Consider the following 21,585-nt stretch of genomic DNA (forward strand, 5'->3'; position numbering starts at 1 on the left):
GTACAGCTTCTTAAAGGGACATGAACGCTGCCAATCTATACACATCTTTTCATTTTTTATTATCAAATTTATTTACATGGGAAAAATGATCACTATAAGAGTAAGAAATTTTGATAACGATAAATTTTCGAGTTATTGCCGACCGATATCAATATGGGAACGGGACATCCCTAAAAATAAACTTACAAAGTTACATCTGCAGCATAATAATAGTATGAACAGAGAGTTTGCTTGGCATGCAGGTTCTGACCTTCTTCCTCTTTGTTCTCCAGAGGGACACTCCAGGCAATGAGGTTCCGAGCAGCACGACCTTCTTCTGCTACGATTTTTCTCACTTTGTCGTGACTGTTGGAGCGCTGAAAAGAGGCCTGCAGTAGACAAAGCAGTTTTGTACATGGGTTTTCCCCACCAGGTTGCAGTATTTAAAAGAAAATAAAGAAATGCGTTGGTCATAACTTGCAAGCATAAATACTTTGAACCCGATTCCTTAATTTCACTATGCATAACCCATTACTTTTCTTTTTTTTTGTTTTACATTTTTATTTATAATTATTTTTTTCAATTAATTTATACATGCATACATAATCCCCTAAGTCAAAACAAGAAAGTAATAATAAAAAAATAAATACACAGCACACACCGGGGCAAAAAACATCATTACATTATATTGTTATCACTCTATGTCAGGTTAAAACCTCCATTTCTTAAGAGTCAGTTATGGCTTTAAATGTTCTATAATTGGTCTCCAAATGTTATAAAACTGGCATTGAGACCCTGTCACTTCATATTTCAATTTTTCAATATAAAAGGATCCCTATTAGCTCCCTCAACCAGGTTTCGAAACTCGGAGGGGAGACCGATTTCCATGATTTAAGAATACACCTTTTAGCTATAACCATTCCATAGGCTAACGCAGTACAAGTATTATGTTCCATATTTTCCAACCTGTCAGAGAAACCAAACAGAGCTATTTCTGGGTCAGGGTCAAGATTTACTTTCAATGCAGTGGAAAACCATTTAAATATTGAACTCCAGAAATAGTTCAGTGTTGGACACAACCAAAAATGGTTCTGCTTGATTTTCGTGGCAGGCCAAAAAAATTTATTAGAAAATATTTTAACCAATGATGAGATTACGCCTTTGGCATCAGGAGAACCTAGCAAAATTCTATATATATATATCAGTTTCTATGGGCTGCAACTCAAACAAAGAAAGATTTTGTCTAATTTAATTTCTTACTTGCAAATATCGAAAGAAGTGACTCTTAGATAATGCATATTTCTGGTGTAATTGTTCAAACGAACGGAGGCGGTCTTTAATGTAAAAGGTCTTTTATAGAGGTCATTCCCTTTTGACTCCACTCTCTAAAAGCAGAATCAGTAAGTGACGGAGCAAAAGCATGATTACACCATATTGGTAGCCTAGTGAACTACACCAAATTCTTGCTTTGCAAAGTTTGGTCTAGGCATGCTCCATTGGAACCTCCGCAGCTCCTACCAGGACTCTGGCTAGCCAATCACAGCTCTCTAGAGGAGTTTCAAACACATAAAGAGCTGTGATTGGTCCATAATGGTGGGCCAATCATAGTGCTCTATCTGCTTAGTGAACAAATCACAGAGCTTTATCCGCTTTGTGGGCCAATCAGGGCACTCTATATGTCTGGTGGGTGGGATGATGCAACAGAGTGAAACGAGAGTATGTCACATTCATTGTCCAGTGGAATGCAGAGATCATTTGAAAGACAACGGTAGAACCCGCCCCACAACCGAGAGCCGTCAATGGAGCATGGCCAGACTAAATAATACATTTATTTAGTCTGGCTTGCCAGGCTACCATATTGGAGCATTTACTGAAGTTTTTGGAATTCCACAGGCTTTACGGATCTGTAGCCAAATCCTTTCCGAATTTAACAGGGTAAAATGTTCGCCTCTGCGTGAGGGTACCGATCTCGGAGATGAAAAAAAAGAAGTGCCCGGAGAGAGGTTTTCTGTGTAAGACTGTTCGATTGTCAGCCACAAAGGCATATTTACCGGAGTGCCAAATCCCTATGATAATTGCCAATAAACCATCATCCTAACATTGGCTGCCCAGTAATAGTGTAAAAAAACAAGGCAAGTTTAAACCACCATGTTCTTTCACTTTCTGTAGATGTTGTTTAGATGTTGTTTCGCTTTCTATGCACTTTAAATCCCCAAATAAAAGAAAATGATTGAGTCAATTTGCTTGAAAAAAGATTTTGGAATATAAATTTGAATATTCTGGAATAAATAAAGGTATTTTGGTAACGAAACCATTTTACTTGCATTGACCCGGCTCAATGGCAAGGGCAAATATTAATGGAGAGGGGACAACCCTGACGAGTCCCTCTTTCAAGACAGAACGATTGCGACTTATCTTGATTAGTAACTACTGATGCAATCAGATTCAGAAAGGCTAGTCGCACCCAGGATACAAAAGAATCTCCTGAACCAAACGGTTCTAAGACTTTAAACATATATCCCCACTCCACTTGATCAAATGCCTTTTCAGCATCTAAAAATAATATCCCCTTTTTAGAGGTAGAAGAAAATTTATATTGCATAATATTCAATACTCTTCTAGAGATAAAGAAAGAATATCTATTAGGAATAAATCCTGTCTGGTCTATATGAACAATTGATTCAATGCATTTGCTCAGCCTGTTGGCCAATATTTTAGTAAAAATTTTAAAATGCAGATTGAGCATGGAGATTGGACGATATGATGCAGGGTTGGTGGCATTCCTATTCGGCTTTAACAAAAGAGCAATATCTGCCCTATATTGTGTCAAGGGTAATAGTTTTGCCATAACCCATTACTTTTCTACGGAAAAAAGGACAAATTTAACTCTAACTGCTTATTTTCTTTCATTTATGCGGATCAGAGCTGATAACTTCAAAAGCAGCACAAACATTGTTACTATGGTTACCTCTATTGTAACAGCTTGCACACAGATTTTTTTTGAAGCGGATCAAATACACAAAGATGTAACGTGGTTTAATCATCCAAAATCCATATGGTGGTTTGAGGCCACGACTCTTTACAATGGTGGTTTCCTGAATCTATCCCATGACTATACAACATTCAGTTTCCAGGGTATCTGCAGGTTTAAGGGAGCCAAATTTAAGACTTTAAAACCTTTTTTAAGGCCAGTTTGACCAAATTTAAGCTACTTTTTAAAATTAAATTTAAACTATAATTTCCAGCTATTGCGAATGTGGGATTAGCCATCCAGTTACCATAAAAGTTGCACGTCCCCATGGCGCAATCTCCCACTAGCTTAACCAGCTAATGTGCACATCTAAAAAAGCCCCCTTTCACAACTAACTGAATGTGTACGGTTCCGCTTATGCCAATATCATACACAAAAAATGCTGAACACTAACTAGAAATTCATGAAAATTGAAATAAACTAATCTTGTTTATTGGGTCTTTGGTAATTTAAGACCTTTGGAAACTGTATTTAAGGATTATTTGTCATTTTTAAGGATTTTTAAGGCCTTAAATTTGGAAAAGCAAATTTAAGACTTTTTAAGGACCCGCGGATACCCTGAGTTTCAGTCTCTGACCCATTCTGTGTGTGTGGGTGGTAAATCAGAACCACAGCCAAAATGCTTCCATACTCCCAGTGTGTATGGGAGAGGATGCTGGCGTAGATGGTGACAGGAGACAGCTAGAGGCAGAAGCGTTACCCACTCTGCCTGTGCATCATCATGGCTGACCTACACATCACATATGCATCAGTGCACTGAAATGTAATCTCTGGTGAACTAAATACAGAACCAAAACAAATACACTCAGACTGCACCAATATCTCACAAATTCAATATCAGCATCAAAAGGAGCATTTCCTGCCTCACTATCTCGTAGAGAAACATTACATCACATAACGCCCCAAAATAAGTTCCTTTCATTTAATACTTGCATACAAATATTCTTAATTCTGGTAATTGGGTTGAAAAGGAGAGGAAAATGAAGTAAAACACCTACAGATCAATGTAGTTTCAGCCTTAAAACATATTGCTACTTGAAGTAAACACAAAAAAGTGGCTGTATTCCTCTTAGAAGACAAATGAGTCATGGAACAAACCATTTCTCTTCTTGGCCGTCTCTCAGTGCAACCCACTGTTCAGTCGAGAATGCCTCACCAAAATGATTATTCAATTACTCTATGTTTCAAAGATGGGAGGCATTTTCTTCTTTACAAAAGCTTTCGGGATCCAAGAGATAACTATAAAAGAATACGTTTTTTTTTATATTCAAGGCTAATGGAGTAAAATTAACCTGGCTTATTAGGAGTCACATATGCAGAAACAGCATGCGCGTGTTTGTCTCTTACTATTTAATGTGCCTAAGGCAGATACCCAGCTGACCTACTTTTGCTGAGCAAAATTCTTTACATGTCAAGTGGCATGGCCTGGGCTTTATTCTGGCCACTGGAAAAAAAATAAATAAAAAAAGACTACAAAGAGATAAAAACATCAAACACAGGGACAATGATGGAGAGTGGTTTGCTTTGCAATTTCTGAAAAGGATTAGATGAAAGTGTTTTGAGAATATCTAACCGCCACACAGCTGAGAGCCACCTGCGTTTAAAAACAAAACCTTACGACAACATAGTCTTGATCTACTCAATAAGCGGCAAACAAGCGGTCTCCTGTGCTGCAGAGGACAGAAATATGGAAATTCAACTTCTCCTGTGTTATTTAGCTAGGCAGTCCATCCCCATGCACCACAGCGCCTGTCCTTTTTTGTTTCTACACCACGCTGAGTAAGGGGCAAGTGTCAGGTTTCCCTCCTGGCAAGATCTACAGCCATACATGAGTATTAAAGCAGTGAGGGAGCACTAGCTCATTAGGAAGACATTAAATTCAAAATATGAGATCATACATACAGAGTAGAAGCACAGTCTGTAAGCAGGCTCCTCGTCTTTATCCACTCCTGACATACTTAGCAGCCCACTTCATGCAACCTGTTCCCTCTAACCAGCGCCGCCACATGTCCAAGGTGACATCGTTGTCTGACAGCAGGACCAAAATAGATGCCTACTGTATCGTCCGCACTGCTATAGCAACTTGCCCAGCTGTGCCAACTCCTCTGTCAAAAGACGACAGAGAGACAAGCTCTCAATAGCCCATCACTGCTCCCTTTCACTCAGACCGCTCTGTCCGGAGTCATTTCTGTAATCTTGCCGTAGCTCTCACCACTCTGCTGAGTTAGCAACCACTTCTTAGGCCCGATTTGCTGCCTGTCTCTTCTGCACGCTTCAGTGTGTGCAGCTTCCTAAATTTACAGCTCCTCGTCTCTTCTCTCCCAGATCTGCATCGGATCCCTCGCTCCCTCCGTTTCTCATCTCTCACTCTCCTTCTGCCACAATGCTGCGCAGTCATGTGCACGCAGCAGGCCTGCCCCTCTGCCCCCCCCATACTTTTCTACCAGTGATGAGAGTCACTGCAGGGTAACAGGGTGCTCTCACACAATGCATTAACAACAGAGTCATGCCCTGGACCCAAAGCTATACAAGTGCAAAGCAGAACAATAAAAACAATGCACGTTTCCCCACTTGTTTAAGTTCTATTAAAAAAATAATGAAGTTAGTGGGGGTAGATAGTGAAATAAATGCATCTGTTCAACCTGTGGGTGAACATCAGGATATGTAGATAAAAAACATAAATATCAGAACAGAAGGTGACAATTTGGTGAAATCTACAGTGTTTGTACAACACCTCCAAATGTGTGAACAGCTGTTCACTGTTATGGGGGGGGTTGCACGAGGACAGCACCTCATTGTTTAGAGCAAGGATAAATGAGACTGTTTTAAAACAAGCTCCAATGGTTCAGTAAGGATACGAATTGTTTTGTTCAATCTTTGCTGGGTTTCTAAGGTTTAAATGAGCAATCTCAAGTTTTTGAGTTTCTTTATGCAAACCCAACTTTGCAGGACATTCTTAACAGGTCATCTAAGCACTTACCCAGTTTAAATAAGAAAATGAAACAAAGTTATGCTTGAATAAAAATCAGTCATGGTTTGCTGACAGTGTGTAGTAAAATGTTATGATTTTACATACAAATGCAGCTGGCAGTACAGTAATGATATCATTAGATTAAATTGCTTATGGATACTTTTGGTGTTCATCAGTGTAGAAACCAAATTGGAAATAAAAGATGCTGCATCTCTCTTTGTGTGTGTTTGCCAAAATGTTGTATTGCAAAAATGCAGTGAAAGACTTGATTATTTTGTTTTTGGAATAAAAACTGCTTTAAAAACCAACCGATCTCTTTGGAAATGTATTTTAATGTATATTTGCTGATGTGTTTAATTTGAGGCCATCTATTCTCTGTTCCTCCACAATTTAATAACTGATCAATTGGAAGAAGCTCATATTTTATTATTTTACTTTACAAAAGTGTTAATCTATGATGATGAAAATCTTATTTCCAACAATATACACCTATTAAGCACACAAAAAAAAATTGTAACTTCTTAAAGACCAGGGAAGGCTGCAAAAGCAGAGGTTTAATGAAGACTTGGAAGCTAGAGATGCTCCAGACAGCTCACGGTAGCAAGTCGGGGTAAGGGATAAAACCGTAAAGCCATCTTGATTCGAAAAATCTGTTGCTGACAACCACGCTGACCCTGCAATTACCAGATGAGTTTCAATTGAACAAATACCTTCAAAGGTGTTGAGGATGCATTCTTGCTTTTGCCTCCTCCGTGAGAAGAGCCAGAGCTGTTGCTACCAGACCTGTCCCTCCCGTCCCCACCTTGGCTAACTCTAGGGCCGAGACGATGCTGTCCAGCACCGCGACGCCGCCCGTCATGGCGGTTGTCCTTGGACATCGAGTTGCCTGGTGTTCAAAACTTTGAAGAATATTAATAATGTCTAGAGACAAAGTTTTTGTCGGCACAAATTGAAAAGCGTGAGAGATAAATGCATGACACTGAAGACAACCTACCGAAGCAGGAAGTCCGTTAAGTTCATTTTGTGATTGACGTGAGTATCTTCCAATTAAATTGCTGGGCACTGGAACGACACGCCTGTTAGCCAATCACACTGTGGATAATGCAGGTCAAAGGGCGGTGCAAGTGTCTCTGGGGCGTGGCTTTAAATTGTCTACCATGGCAACCACTAAGACTAGGCGGGATATTCATGGGTGGTTGGTTAAAATCACAATATATGTCTAGAGGCAGGAAATGTATGCAACAATGTCAAATATTTCCCAAATAAAAACATTCAACTGAACCATGTTTTTTTTATTCAATCATACAGTTAAAGAAAGTGAGTTGCGTATGACATACACTGACATACATCGCATTCGACAAAGCACAACAGACATATAAATAAAAATAAAACAAACGGTGCTAGTGTGTGTACCAGGTGAAAAAGTTCAGTAGTTTACAGACTTCAGCAGTCTTAAGAGCCCATTTAAACCAGTTTCTGCATGTGCGTATCAGCGGTGCAAAACACATCACAAAATAATCTCTATATTATTAGGGATTAAAAAAATCGTAAAAATGTAAAACAACAGAGTAATTAGATACTTTTATTCTTTTATATTTAAAATATGTACATAGAGGGTGCAACTATAAAAAGTGTATAAATATGTAAAGTAAGATTTCAAAACAAAAGCAGTTCACTGTCCTTAATGGAGAAGAGTGCAGTATTAAACAATTTGATCCTTCACCACTTCAGGAACTCTCACAGTTTATAAATATGTCAAAAGTTAAAATGACAATTAAAAGAAAACACTGCATCTTATTCATGAACCCAAGCATAAACAGTTGCAGATATTAACATATACATCATGCTCAAGCTCACATATATGAATGGTGGTCAATCATGTCACAAATAGGATTTGCGTTTTTATGAAATAAACACATACATCAATCTCATAAGTTCAATCACCCAATGGAAAAAAATATTTAAAATGCACGCATACAGATGCAACATGCCTACTCATTAAGTGATTTCTACAGTGTTTTGCTCTTTGCAAAGCAGAAATCATGTTTTAGTTAAAACAATGCAATGTTTTCTTTGCAAAAGTCTACAGTTCGTTTAAGGTAAGGCTTTTATTAAAAATGCTCATGAGAAGGCTAACATATCAAAAATAGAGACACAAGTACAATCTTCCAAAATAAACAAACATAAAAAATATCTAACAACAATATTGTATTTGAAAACATTCAGATTATTAGTCATTCAGGGCATTAGATATTCAAAAAGGTCTTTTCCTCACCTGCAAGGCAAAAAAACAAGCACATTATACATATGAAATGAACATGAGCATAAAAGCAAAAACACATTTACCACATGCTTAAACATTAAAAATTCTACCATCCATGATTATTATCATTATTATTATTATTATTATTATTATTATTATTACTATTGATGTTGTTCTTGCTGCTGTCGTTGTTATTTGGAAACTTGAAAAAATATCTTGATTTCCCAAATGCCTGCTGGAAAGAGCTTTTATTTTGAATTAAAGCCCCGGAAGTACTTTTCTCACTACAGGAAGTGGCACATTTGTCAACATTCATACGAACTTTTCACGGTAGTAGTGTTCATGTTTTGTTGTATTTAGTAACCTTTGTGATAGTGGATGCATTTATTTTTGTTTTGTGATGTATTTACCTCACTGTTTACTTCCTTTATTGTCATAGTTGCTTGATTGTATGTCCACCTTAAAAACAAAAACTGTTTTTTTATTTACTTATTCTATTGCATTTAACTATTCCTTTTAGGTTGTAAAATGTCTTTTTGAACTTGTTTCAATAAGCCGTTTAGTGTGAAATGACATTTCAGCTTTACTTCTTCTTGCTGACCACCAGATAGCACAGTTGCATAGGTTTTTGTAATGTCTGCAGATATACATTTCAGTTTACTCATGCTTATCAATGTTTTTCTTCAGATGACACGCACTTTGTGTTTGGTTTTGCTAATACTTCAGTTTGAAGTTGGACAAAGCTCTCATAAACATCTGCATGAAGATCATTATGTCGGCCAGCAGCACAACCCTGATCATGATATTGCTGTTCTCCTGGGAGAGAAGGTTATTTCACATTTCTCAACCCTCTAGTAGATCCATCTACTGCTTCGTTTTCACTCATTTTGTTTCTAGAGCACCGAGGAGATAAACAAGCTTGGCCTAACAGAGCAGAAGAAGATGATGATGGATATTTTTAAAAAGATTGATACAACTGGTGACAATCTTCTAAGTCCAGGTAACTATATTAAAACAAGCCATCAAATCTAATTTTACTCTCTCTAGGATAACATTCCCCCTAATAAAACATGCACGTTCACAACATGATTCTTGTAACATTTGTGCACTGAGACAATTGTTTTGTGTGTATACTATTGGCTGTAAACCTGATTCTGATTGTGTGTGTGTGTGTTCATCCACAGAGGAAATCACTCTGTGGATTCAGCATGTCTACAGAAATTATGCTCTGGAAGATGCAGAGGAGCGGTTCCCGGAGTTTGACGTTAACAAAGATGGTATTGTAACCTGGGAGGAGTATAACTCTGTTGCTCATGACCAGCTTTTAAATTTTGATGACAACGTTGTTCTGGAGGATCCTGAGCAAGAGTCTCTTAGACATGTAGGTAATATTTGTCACACACCCTTCTGTAACGTTGTAAGAGTTTAACACAGACTTGTTTTCCTATTAGCTCCTCTTAAAGGAGAAGAGGCGTTTTTACTTCGCTGACATGGATGGGACTCCTGGTCTAAACGTAACAGAGTTTCTTGCCTTCACACACCCATCTGAAGTGGATTACATGGCTGTAAGATGAGTTTAGTTCCTACCTCTGCCAAACCTGATCTAATGATGCACTCCTCTGTGCGATAGGAGTCAACTTTAATTGATTTACTTTCATTTTTCTCACAGGACTTTGCCATTGAAGATGTATTGAGTGAATATGATACAAATAAAGATGAATTCATCACTCTAAGTGAGTTTATTGGAGATGCTCGTAGTGAAGGTGAGACCACAGAGGATGTTTAAAACCACGAATAATGATTGGTTCATTGTTTTCATTTGATTGTTTTTATTATTTTAGGTGACACACCATCACAATGGGAGATTGAAGAAACGGTGCGATTTAAAGAGCTGTATGACCAAGATGGGGATGGAAGACTGAATCGAGACGAGCAGCTGCGCTGGGTTGCACCTAACAGCTACGGTTCAGCGAGAGAGGAAGTATGGGTCAATGCTTACATTATGGTTTCATTTTTCTCGCAGAGATTAAGAAAACATATGAGGCTTTTAGAGTTACCAGAATTTTAATACTTTTTGCTAACAAGATTTGATTTGATCTGCAGAAACAAACACAAATTGAACTGAAAGCAGTCGTATGTGTCATGTCTAAATTGAGTAACAACTTTGTTTTGTTCTGTAATTTCAGTAATTTAGTCATTTCTAAAACTGAAGGAAAAACTTCCATCAAATACTTCCTGTTACTGGGAGTTGCACAATAATGAGGAAGGATTTTCGTTAGTTCCTTCTCCATAAAAATGCTTCCTTTTATGAGTTTTTCTGAGACATCCTCACTGAACAAGATTAGTCGGGTCCTGACCGTTACCTTTGTTTATTACAGACTTATTTAATGCATTGTTTCTATTTAAATAGTTCAGGTGATGATCCACTTGTGTGATCACTTTCTTGTCCAACCCTGAAGCCACCCAATCTTAAATGCCCCAAACCATGATGCTAACTGTTGATGCTCACTGAAAAACACCTAAATGAACCCAGTTTATCAGCTTGTTTTTGTGCAGGGCTGCAGGGAGTTGGTGCCTCTCTCCAGGAGTCTGAGCGAATGCATACGCACATAACTACACTCATAAACACAGCTAGGGCTGTTTTAAAGCAGCAAATTAAACTAACATGCAGGCTCCTGAACGAAAGAAACAAGAGTACTTGGAGAAAAGCATGCATGCACAGGGAGGTTGCACAAACACACCAGCCATAACAAACCTACCAGCATACTATGCAACTGAGTCCCTGCTTTGAACATCTTAGGTGTGTTCTAGCTGTGTCTTGGTTCTAATTCCATGCTGTCGTTCTTTTTTAAAACACAGAAACGGTTCCGTTACCTGTTTTTTCGCTACGTTTCGTCTGCTGCTGCAGAGGAAACGTAGCGAAAAACAGGTAACGGAACCGTTTCTGTGTTTTAAAAAAGAACGACAGCATGGAATTTGAGCCCCTGCTTATTTAAAATTTGCAGCTATTTGCTCTTAAAGTGATTCTGCAAATTCATGAAAGAAAAACAATTGGGACCTTTGGTTTGAAGATTAACAAGAAGGCACAATTGATGTGCATGACAACCCCGCCAATAAACACCTCAGAATCAGAAGGGCTTTATTGCCATGTGTGTGAGAAATCCTAACATTAGGAAATTGCAGCGGTACTTGGTGCAAGAAAAATAGATAAGCAAAAATGAGAATTAAGAAATAAACACAATGAAATGATAATAATATAAGGAGGCAATAATTAGATAAGTGGCTACTAGATACAAGTCAGTGTAGGTACTGGTCGGAGTGGATCAGTAACACTAGGGTCAGGTGACTGGAATAAAGCAACTGGAGTGGGCAGTTCTACGAGTCCGATCGCAGAGGGGATGAAACTGTTTTTGTGGAGAGAGGTTCTGGTCCGAATGGTTCGGAGCCTCCTGTCAGATGGGAGCAAGTCAAAAAGACTGTCCAGGGTGAGACGGGTCAGCTGATATCCGACCTGCTCGCCTCAATATCCTAGAGGTGTACAGGTCATGTATGAAGAGGGGTTTACAGCCAATGACCTTCTCAGCAGAGCGTACAACCTGCTGCAGTCTCTTCATATCACTGATGGTGGCTCCAGCGTACTAAAGGCCTCAGATGCTTTAAGAGCAGACTTAACAACTATAATTTAGATCTAAAACGGTTTGATCTTCTGAATTAAGGAACATTTTTTTTACTTTTATACACATCTGCTACAATAACAAAGTGACACATGTTGGCCCAAACAGGTTCTTACACATTATCTCATAAAAACAGCAACCAAAAGTACATTCTGTCTTTATTGTACTTCAGTAAATTAAACTGTGGGAGAGCTGGAAGAAGAAATGATGCATCTAAAGTTAGGCTGTCTATACGGTGCATTCTTTTTGTAACATTTCTGTCTAACCCTCTGCTGTCCACTACAAGTTATTGTTTGGAGGCATCAGTTGCCATATAATAATTTTTCTGTTTTCTTTACTCGTCATTAACAGGCTCTTCACCTCATAAAGGAAATGGACCTTGATGGGGACGAACGGATTTCACTGGCAGAAGTTTTAAAAAACCAAGAGATGTTCATGAACAGTGAAGTGACGGACTATGGCAGACAGCTGCATGTGTCACATGATGAACTATAACCTTGTTTTTCATCTTTTATAGAAACACTGTTTTTAACTAAATCAAAATTTTAGTTTTTTTGACTGATTATGTATTTTGTGCAACTGTGGAAACATAAACTTATATTACAGCAGATGTTTTATGTAACAAGTGACAAAAATGACGTGTCCTAATAATGTAATAATGTGATGTTACAAACAAAAGTGCTTTAAAATGAGTCACCTCCAAATCAACCAACACAAAATGTACAAACTGCTGTTCTTTCCAGTTGAATTGACACATTTGATCGGAAATCCCTGTTTTTGTATCATCCTCTTTGTAAAATAAGGAGGAACTCATTAACAACTTTTAATGATTTATCAAATAAACAATTGATCAAAACACACCTTACTGGGGTTTACTTGAACAGTTTTTAAAAAATGAAGTGAAGTTAGTTTTAATTCTATTTCGGTGCCGGAGTTAGTGTCGTTGCTGTTGTGAGCTCGATTGTGTCACCTCTTCCTGATTTAAATGAAATGACACTGCGAGTGAGAGTTGCTGCATGAGGGTTTGTTTCCTGAGTGTGTCCTGATGTGCTGCAGTTGCATCGAAGCAGACCGCCAAGTGGCACAACAGCGTGACTCGCTAACTGGAAACGTTACCAAACACTACCAAGATGGCTTTACAATTTAAAGACTCGTTTTGGGTGAGTTGGCTGAAATTTGCTGATTCATTTTTAGATTATATTTTATGTTCTAAAAGGAACAATGATCTCTTCTGAACTGTGAACCTCATCACTTAGATGTCAAATTTATTGATGCTTTTTTGTTTTGTTGTATGAGCATTTTGGATCACAAGTCATTTTGAGTCTGGCTTTATGTTTTAGACGTCCTCTGGAGATTTCTGTTAGCTTTTATTGCATGAAAAGTCATTAATCTGTACTGTTACTGTTCTTAATCACTTGATCGTGTCTGATTTTTAGAAGAAAGATGGGTAAAAGTAACAAAGCTTTTTTTATAGTGTAGCATGCTGCGATCCTACCCTTGAGTGTATATTCACATAAAGTCCTTTTTTTAGATAATTTCCTGTTAATCTGGCAACTCTTTGAGATTTTTGTGCTCTTGATTCTCAGACAGTCATCGGTTTTACAGATGTGAGGAGTTTTAACACCTCTGCCACTGCTTTTTCCAACAATGCAACAGTTTCTGTTTTACTAAATATGGCATGCTCCCTACATGAGGAAAGAAGAATAATGCTCACCAGCTAATGATTGATAATCACCGCCTTCAGAGTTTATTATTAAAATTATTCATTAACTGTGTGTTTTAAACTGCAAAGAAAAAGATATACCTCACTTTTTCTGCAGGGAAAAGACTTTATCAGCTGTGATGGTTACGAGGCCATTATTCAGAGACTCAATGATGGTCGGCGGACGTGTAAAGACACGGAGGAGTTGTTGAAAATGAGGTAAGTTGAGTTAGTTGTGTCTGTATTTAGAAACTAATATTTAAAAAGTGTGTGTTTGTTGATGTTTTCATAGAGCTTCAGCAGAGGAGAAATATGGAAAAGAACTGGTTTCAATCGCCCGAAAAGCTGGTGGTCTGGTTGAGATTTGGTGCGTGCCAAAGGGTTCATTCGTGCCCAAATGCTCATAATTTATGGTCTGATGTTATGTTATGTGTTTATGCATCAAGTAGAGTGTGCAGTTATTTTCTTCTTCCTTTCTGCAGCACTTTGAGGACTTCATTTGATGACATGAAAACACGTAATCATACCACATTACCCAGCATGACTTGTTTCTCTGTTCTGTTCTGCTTTTGTATTTAATTTTTTTTAATATATAATGTTTTGTTTTCTTTGCAGAAATGGAAAATGTAGGGAACTTGCACATCCAGCTTTCTGGTCTCCTAAAGGACGAGGTGAAGAGAATGGAGGAATTCAGAGAGAGACAGAAAGAACAGAGAAAAAAGGTGTCGACTCCCCCCTCCTCCCATTTTTGTTGTGGGTAAAAGAACAAGGAAACGCAAAGTAAAGAATTTCTTCTTTCTAACATAAAAGTCTTGTCACCCAGTTTGAAATCAGCATGGAGAAGGCTCAAAAGATGAAGGTTTCTCTCTACAAGAAAACTATTGAGGTAGGGTCTCTTAGTGATTGGTGTTCTATCCTACATCTAAGAATCAGATCCTGTGATTTTTACACCTTACACATACAAGAACATTAAATAGACTCATTTTTTTTTTACTTTTTAAAAACTTCAGTTTATGTTGAGAGGAAGGAGGTGTGTGATATTTTTTTGCAACATGCACCATGTCTTCTTTTTTGACTAAATACCTCTGCTTCCTGTTGAGGGTTCAGAGTGAACTACTAATGAACATAGATTCTTGCGTCAGAGTTTCATTGGGTCTCTGTTTCCTGCATCAACAGTCAAAAAAATCTTATGAGCAACGCTGCAAGGAGGCGGATGAGGCAGAGCAAACGGCTGAACGGCTGGGCAGCGCTCCCACAGCGACTCCCAAACAGATCGAGAAGGTAAACAAGCTGCTTTATTTTCTTTTACAAGATGAAGGGGATTATGTCTCTAGCGTTCAAACTTTTTAGCTGCTTTATTTTTAGCATCAATTGAGCATTTTTTCTAGCACATAAAATAGTTAATAATTTGGGTCAAATTAACTAAAAAGCCAGTCAGTTTGATTCATCAAACTTTGCAGCAGTTAATGATTTGCCAAATTATGTATGATGTGTCAGAATCTGCTCCCCTGCCCCATCATTTGATCTTGTGCTTCCCTGTTTCCCTATTACTCCTGACCTGACTCTGAAATAAAAGAGTTTCTGCTGTCTTGGTGGCCTCTCAGAAGCGTATTCATCTGGATTTGGATCCTCACCTTCCTACATCATGACAATAAGAAATAAAATGGGCAGAAATACATACACACTTAAAGAAACCAAACAACAAATAACATGGTTACACATTGTAACCCCAGATTCTAAGAGTATAGACGCAGCCCTTTAAAGGCCTCATTCAGGAAATTTCTCTGAATTACTCAAATGTGGCCCTTAAAGGAGTAGTATGCCGTTTTGGCTTGCTTTTAGCACCCTCTAGTGTCCGTTAGGTTAAAAAAAGTGAAACTTTATATCATCTTAATCTAACTGCTGAAATGTCTCCTCATCCCGGTTTCACACTGAAAGCATCAGCAGGGCGGAACGGCAGCGGAACGTCACTGCTTCAAATTGAATCCATTATAGGAATGTTTCAAACCAGCAGCGACGCGGCAATTTCCAGGCATGTCCCAGAAGTGGCACGCCGCTTCACTAAAGACGGGCTCGGGTTCTATTTTTGCTGCGTGTCGCTTCTAGAATGCGTCAATTTCTAAAGTTAACATAGGGCTAGACAGGAAGTCACACACGGTTTTAGTGTATCATCACCGGTAAATTTCTAAATAAAAGTACTACAGCGATGCTCTTTCATATATGTGAAGCTTACGTGTGACCCAACGGCTTATTTACTCACAGCATCTTTCCACAAGTGCAACGGTGTGTTTTTCATTGCTTTAATCCTGACAGTGGAGAGGAACAGCATCATATATGACATCAAACAATGATATCAAATGTGATTTCATTCTTTGGTTTAATAGCGGATTGCATAAACAAACCATGACCTGAAGTCTCAAGGGATCGTGTGATCTTGCAAGTCCAGCAAAGAGCACAGTGAGGAAGCTGTGCCGCTGCCAAGACTCGGTGTGAAAAGGACCTCTTTGAAGTTCGCGAGTAAACCGTTCCGCTGCCTTTTTGTGCCGCTGATGCTTCCAGTGTGAAACCAGCGTCGGCCTTCGTTAGTTTCTACAGGAGCGGTTCATCACTAAATCAAACAAAGCTGTGTTCACGATCTAAAACATGCAGGAAATGTGCTTAAAACAGACTCCAGCGCCACTGCACCAGGCATGTCAGATCCACTTTTACAAAGTCCAACAATGACCGAACTGGCACTCTGAAGTTGCAAGTGCAGTATTCTGGCCACAGAGAGCGGTGGGGGTCTGAGTGACATTTCATTGACCATGTAAAGGGTAATTTTGGAACATTCTGGATACCTTTACATTATATCCCTTTAAAGGGCAACGCCCCTATGAAATAGAACATAAACAATACAAATAAGACTAAATTAAACCCAAACCAAAGGAAGTACCTTACTACACATCCAAGACTATTTTAAAGGGCCTTTGGTAACACTTTTTAATAAGGGTCCCTTTATTAGCATTACTTACTGCATTATTAAGCATTAATAGACTATTAAATAAAGTATTAACAACTGCTTAACCATATTATGTAATGCATTACTTAGCAAACACCCCCCCCCCCCGCCCGTTGTCCAAAGAACACTTAATAGTTAATAACGATAATAAAGGGACACTCATTGTAAAGTGTTAGCTGACCTTCTTAATAAAATAACTCATTTTGCTTTCTATGATTGCCTTGCTCTGGTTGTTGTACTGCCAAGCAGCGACAAACAGCCAAAATGACCAATGAAATTTCCAAAGAGATCAAAGCAAAGGTTCCAAATTTCCGTTACGGTGAAATATCTAAACCTCTATGCATTTTTGTGTCTTGATGCAGAGTTATTCACTAAATAATTCAAATGTACTTCTCTTTATTGCATAGAAACTATACAAATAATGTTTGTTAGTTTTTTTTACTGCAAAGTGTTCCATAAGCAAGGGAGAAGAACTGATGAGAGAATATTTGCATATTAACACAGTGCATGTGTAAGGATTAATCTAAAAAGCTAATTAAATTTTGTAACAGATCCACAACACAGTTCTACTGATATAATTATTTATTTATTTAACTTATACTTTATGAGGATAGAAACCGCTTGACATGTGTTATCTCAGTTTTGAGCGGGTCCTCAGAACATACAACAAAATAGCAAATAAGACAGCAGAGTCATTTACATAATCACAACACAGTCACTAAATCAAACAAAACACACACACACACACACACACACACACACACACACGAAGTCCTGCTAAGCTGTGGCTCACCAAAAATAATAGCTTTAATAATAGCTTTAGAATGCATAATAATATAAGTAAACTCAGTATACACATGCAGACATGTCTAAGTTAGGCAGTGACAGCAAAACAATCACAAATAGGCAATAAATGCTCGTAAAGACAATTTCTAAATAGATGAATTGAATAAATGGACCCCAAGATTGAAGGTAACAACCCTCCCGCTGCCCTAATGGGTGACCCTGCGAGGAAAGTTGACCATTGAGCAGGGTTGATGGTTTATCCCTTGGGTCCATGTGGCAGGGGTGAGGAGTGAGCACCACCTCATCCCTGCCACATGGACCTCAAGAGATTAACCATCAATCCTGCTCAATGGTCAACTTTCCTCGCGGGGTCACCCATTAGGGCAGTGAGAGGGTTAATCCAGTCAGAGGGCTTTGACACAAAAGGCAAGTCTCCCCACTTATTTTTTATACTGGGGAATAACAGATGACAGATGATCATTAGATTAAGTTTGATGCTCAGGGATTACAGGAAATAACAAGGCTTTCAAATAAGAAGGAAAATCATAAATAAGTAAGTATAATAAAACAACTTTGTTGTTTGTCCTACCAGAGCATTAATAAACACTCCTGTGAATAAAGTTTTCATTTCCACTGAATCAAAACTGCACAAGAAGAGTGGCAAAGACTTATGTTGCACTTTAGTGAACATAGATGTACTTTGTGTGTCATTTTGTTTTTCTCTGTTGTGTTTTTAGATAAACAACAAAACTAAGCAGTGCAGAGAAGCTGCAGTTGAGGCTGGTAAGGAGAAATGCATCAAAGAAGTGAGACCCTCTGCATTCATGCTGAAAGTCTTTTCTAGGAAGCTGCTGCGGCTTACCAGAAACATCAACTTTTTTTTAATAGAGCCCACATTAACTTCTCCTTTTTGGTTACTTTAAAAATAGCTTGATACCCAGATTACAAAGCTTTGTCGTTGTGCCTTCCTCACATAGATGCATTTGGTCTTTGCATTGTTCAGATAAACAGTACAAGTCGAACATCGAGCAGCTGGACACGCTTCGTCAGGAGTGGGAATTGACACACATAGATGCATGTGAGGTAAGGGAACAGGAGGCGTTCGCATAAAATGAACTTTTTAAAAAATTTGAGAAAAGTTCAACCCTGAGCGAAAATAAGCTCTGTCAGCCAGGACAGGTGATACTTCCCCACTAAATTCAACAAAGACTTTTCTGTGAATTACATTCTTCCTCAACGCGATAGCGTCAACAGATCTGCTGCAGACAACCAACTGCCCTCCACGGTGAGGTCAGCTGTCTGTGGCATTTCACAGAACATGAGACAGCAGAACAAAGCTGAAAGGAAGACAGACAGGTGTTATCATGAATACTAAAGCACGCAAGTTGAGCACTATGCTGACGGCATCATCATGTTTCAGATTTGCTTTGTCTTCAGCAGGATTTTACATTCTTCCCTCTGAAATGTTCTGCAGATGTTCCAGCAGCAAGAAGTGGATCGTATCAGCGTCATTAGGAATGCGTTGTGGGTGCACTGCAACCACTTATCCATGCAGTGTGTGAAAGACGACGAGGTAGGCGTGCCTCATTTTCCTACAGATGTAATGAAACAGTCATCAGCAGCCATATTTCCTCTGGTCAAACTGGTCCCTCAGTGTTACGAGAGCGTGAGGACAACGCTTGAAAGCTGTGACATCATCACAGACAACAACCACTTTGTGGAGGGCAGGAAGACTAGTTCAACCCCCCCAGGTATGCATCACCTGCAACTTTCCTCTGGTGATTTGAATATGTTCCATGTCGAGAGATAATTTAATTGTTATCACGCAGCTGTGGAGGCATAACTTTTTTTTTATCCCCTCACAGCTCCAATTGAATACCAGAATTACTATGATAACGATGCAGCAGACTCAAACGGCAGCGCTGGATTTATAGAAGGAGTCAAGAAAAGGTTCACAAACATTATAGAAAATTTACTTGATTTTTGTTTTTACATTTTTCACTCATTGATCATGTGTTTTAACCATTAGGTTTTCAAGTCTCCTGACAGGAAGTAATACCTTTGGCTCCAAACTCAACATCAATGAGCCTGTTGCACAACCTGCAGGTTAGGTACCAAATTTATTCAAGTTACACTGCAGATTTGGACCCAGACACCTACAAGATTGTAATCTCTGACAAAAAAAAGGTGTAGCAACATCACGTTACAGAACCAAAAGATGAAGTTCATAATAAATATGCAAATCTGAGCTAACAGACTTTTATATTCAATACGATTTAAATTTGCATTCACATATTTTGTGATTAGCTTACAACTCCTGAACAGAAAACCATTATAAATGGTGTTAGTCAAAAAGTATTTAGCGAGTAGACAAAGTACTAGTCAAATGTCCCAGACAGTACTTTGTTGGAATCTTTTGTTAGTAGTCTTGAATCAATCGTTTCTAAACTTTTAGTGTCTTTCAAAGTTTTCTTGGACTATTTGTTGCTTTTTTTTTTTACTCTTTAGTGTTTAAATATTGTCAGGATAGCACTTTTCCTCCTCTTACATACACACACACATTGGCTTTATGATTAGAAGTTCCAGGTCAGTTAGATGCCAAGTGATATTAAAGAGCAAGTCACTCCCTACCAGAGTCTAACTCCACTCCCATTTCCTGTTTGAAAAATGTGCCACATGGAGGAGTTGCCTGGCAGACCGAGAGGGAGGTGCTGCTAACAAATGTACACACACACACAGAGGCTCAAACCAGCATTATGACATCATATGGTACCAGCTAACATCATAGGGTACCTCTTAGCCGATAGCGATGGCAGATTTAAATTCAAATATAGTGCAGACCACAGAAATTTTTGTAACTCTACTCTATTCGAGTATGAAGTTATAGCCATTTATATTTTTTTGGCGAGTAGTCGAAATTCGAGGCCTGGCCACACCCCTCAGCATATACGAAAAGTCAGTTTTATTTTTTCTATTTGATCGCCCATCCCTTCTGAGCAATTTCCCACAACTTTTGAGACGATCGTGCGAAAAATGATCAAGTAAATCAATCAGAAGCGGACTCTAGAAACTGCCAAAACGGGGTCAAAATCACCACTTCAAACCAAAATGGCCGACTTCCTGTTTGATGTTGACCATGGTTGCAAGAGGCTTTTCTGTGCGGACTGCTGAGTACTACAAATGTACAAAATTTCATAACTGTACGATAAACTAAGCTTTATGGAGGGGGGTATTTTTCACATTCTAGGGGGCGCTGTGGAGCTAGTTTTATTGCGATTTTTTGGGGGACCTTTAAAATACAAAATTTTACACCATGCCTGACAGGTGTGCAAAAATTCCTGAGTTTTCGCTTATGTTACGGCCTCCACAAAGCCAGTTTACTTGGCGGAAGAAAAATAAACAGAGCAGATACAATACAGACCTTCGCAGCGCTTTCGCTGCTCGGGCCTAAAAATGCTTGTTTCACAAAAAGACTGATGTGTGATCTATTGTTCTATATCGAATTGTGTCCTCAGCACAAACCTCAGAAGGCGTTTACGCATCCATTCCTGGACTACAGGTGACCCAGGCCAGCAGTGATGAGTACAAAGCCCTGTACGACTACATAGCTCAGGTATGATTCTTCACACAGATTAGATCTTTTCAGACCTAACATGCTTCATGTTTGGTAAGAAACGTCATTGACATGGCTGTTTTGTGTCCCCGGTTAGGGAGAAGATGAGCTCTCTATATGTGTTGGTGATGTTGTGGTTGTTAAGGAAAAGGGCGAGGATGGCTGGTGGATGGTAGAACGAAACGGCATTTCTGGATTGGTTCCTGGTTCTTATCTCGTCCAAGAATAAGTTAGCCTTCTTGCAAGGATAACTCCCATTTCCACACATTTAAGTTATATAAATCTTGTCACCTCAATTTAGGAATCATTTATAAACTGAAGCCCCTGTGATGAGGATATGGCAATATTCCATTTATCAACATTCCTCAAACTTCTAGAAGATTTATTAACCTCCTGAACACGATTATTGCACTAAAATGTATTTAAGCTTTATTTTGTATATTTTATGGTTTGTATTAAAAAACTCAACATAATTTGCAGATAAGTTGTGCTACTGTTTGTTTTCTGAAATGCTTATGAAGTGGTTTTACAACTTTGTACAGAATGAAAAATTCTTATTAGTATGCAA

At 38.6% G+C, this 21,585-nt stretch overlaps 3 protein-coding genes across 5 annotated transcripts in view; 2 read left to right on the forward strand and 1 right to left on the reverse strand.

Moving 5' to 3' along the window:
* The window catches only part of scaper (S-phase cyclin A-associated protein in the ER), a 79,250-nt gene extending 72,250 nt beyond the window's left edge, over positions 1-7,000 (reverse strand). For 2 of the 3 annotated variants that reach the window (XM_015964478.3, XM_015964475.3), the window contains exons 1-2: positions 6,692-7,000; positions 251-368 (exon numbers count right to left, since the gene is read on the reverse strand). In XM_015964478.3, coding sequence (XP_015819964.1) covers positions 251-368; positions 6,692-6,859 — 286 coding nt within the window. In that variant the 5' untranslated portion in view covers positions 6,860-7,000. Of the gene's footprint in view, positions 1-250; positions 369-4,912; positions 6,610-6,691 lie in introns of those variants that run through there. The other variant, XM_015964477.3, reaches the window with a different exon arrangement.
* Positions 7,001-8,518: 1,518 nt separating this feature from the next.
* rcn2 (reticulocalbin 2) lies at positions 8,519-12,778 on the forward strand. Its single transcript, XM_015964481.3, has 8 exons — positions 8,519-8,574; positions 8,932-9,072; positions 9,142-9,244; positions 9,429-9,625; positions 9,696-9,809; positions 9,914-10,007; positions 10,086-10,225; positions 12,270-12,778. Exons 2-8 carry the CDS (start codon positions 8,932-8,934, stop codon positions 12,411-12,413), a joined length of 933 nt encoding a protein of 310 aa, XP_015819967.1. The 5' UTR covers positions 8,519-8,574; the 3' UTR covers positions 12,414-12,778.
* Positions 12,779-12,937: 159 nt separating this feature from the next.
* On the forward strand, positions 12,938-21,496 carry pstpip1a (proline-serine-threonine phosphatase interacting protein 1a). Its single transcript, XM_015964480.3, has 15 exons — positions 12,938-13,078; positions 13,739-13,839; positions 13,913-13,987; positions 14,103-14,137; positions 14,236-14,342; positions 14,444-14,506; positions 14,797-14,901; positions 18,142-18,187; positions 18,408-18,487; positions 18,879-18,977; positions 19,059-19,155; positions 19,270-19,354; positions 19,434-19,510; positions 20,920-21,017; positions 21,115-21,496. The coding sequence occupies exons 1-15, from the start codon at positions 13,049-13,051 to the stop codon at positions 21,244-21,246; spliced, it is 1,230 nt and encodes a 409-aa protein (XP_015819966.1). The 5' UTR covers positions 12,938-13,048; the 3' UTR covers positions 21,247-21,496.
* The last annotated feature ends 89 nt before the right edge of the window (positions 21,497-21,585 follow it).

The sequence above is a fragment of the Nothobranchius furzeri genome, chromosome 4 (assembly GCF_043380555.1).
Source record: "Nothobranchius furzeri strain GRZ-AD chromosome 4, NfurGRZ-RIMD1, whole genome shotgun sequence".
Classification (NCBI taxonomy): Eukaryota; Metazoa; Chordata; class Actinopteri; order Cyprinodontiformes; family Nothobranchiidae; genus Nothobranchius; species Nothobranchius furzeri.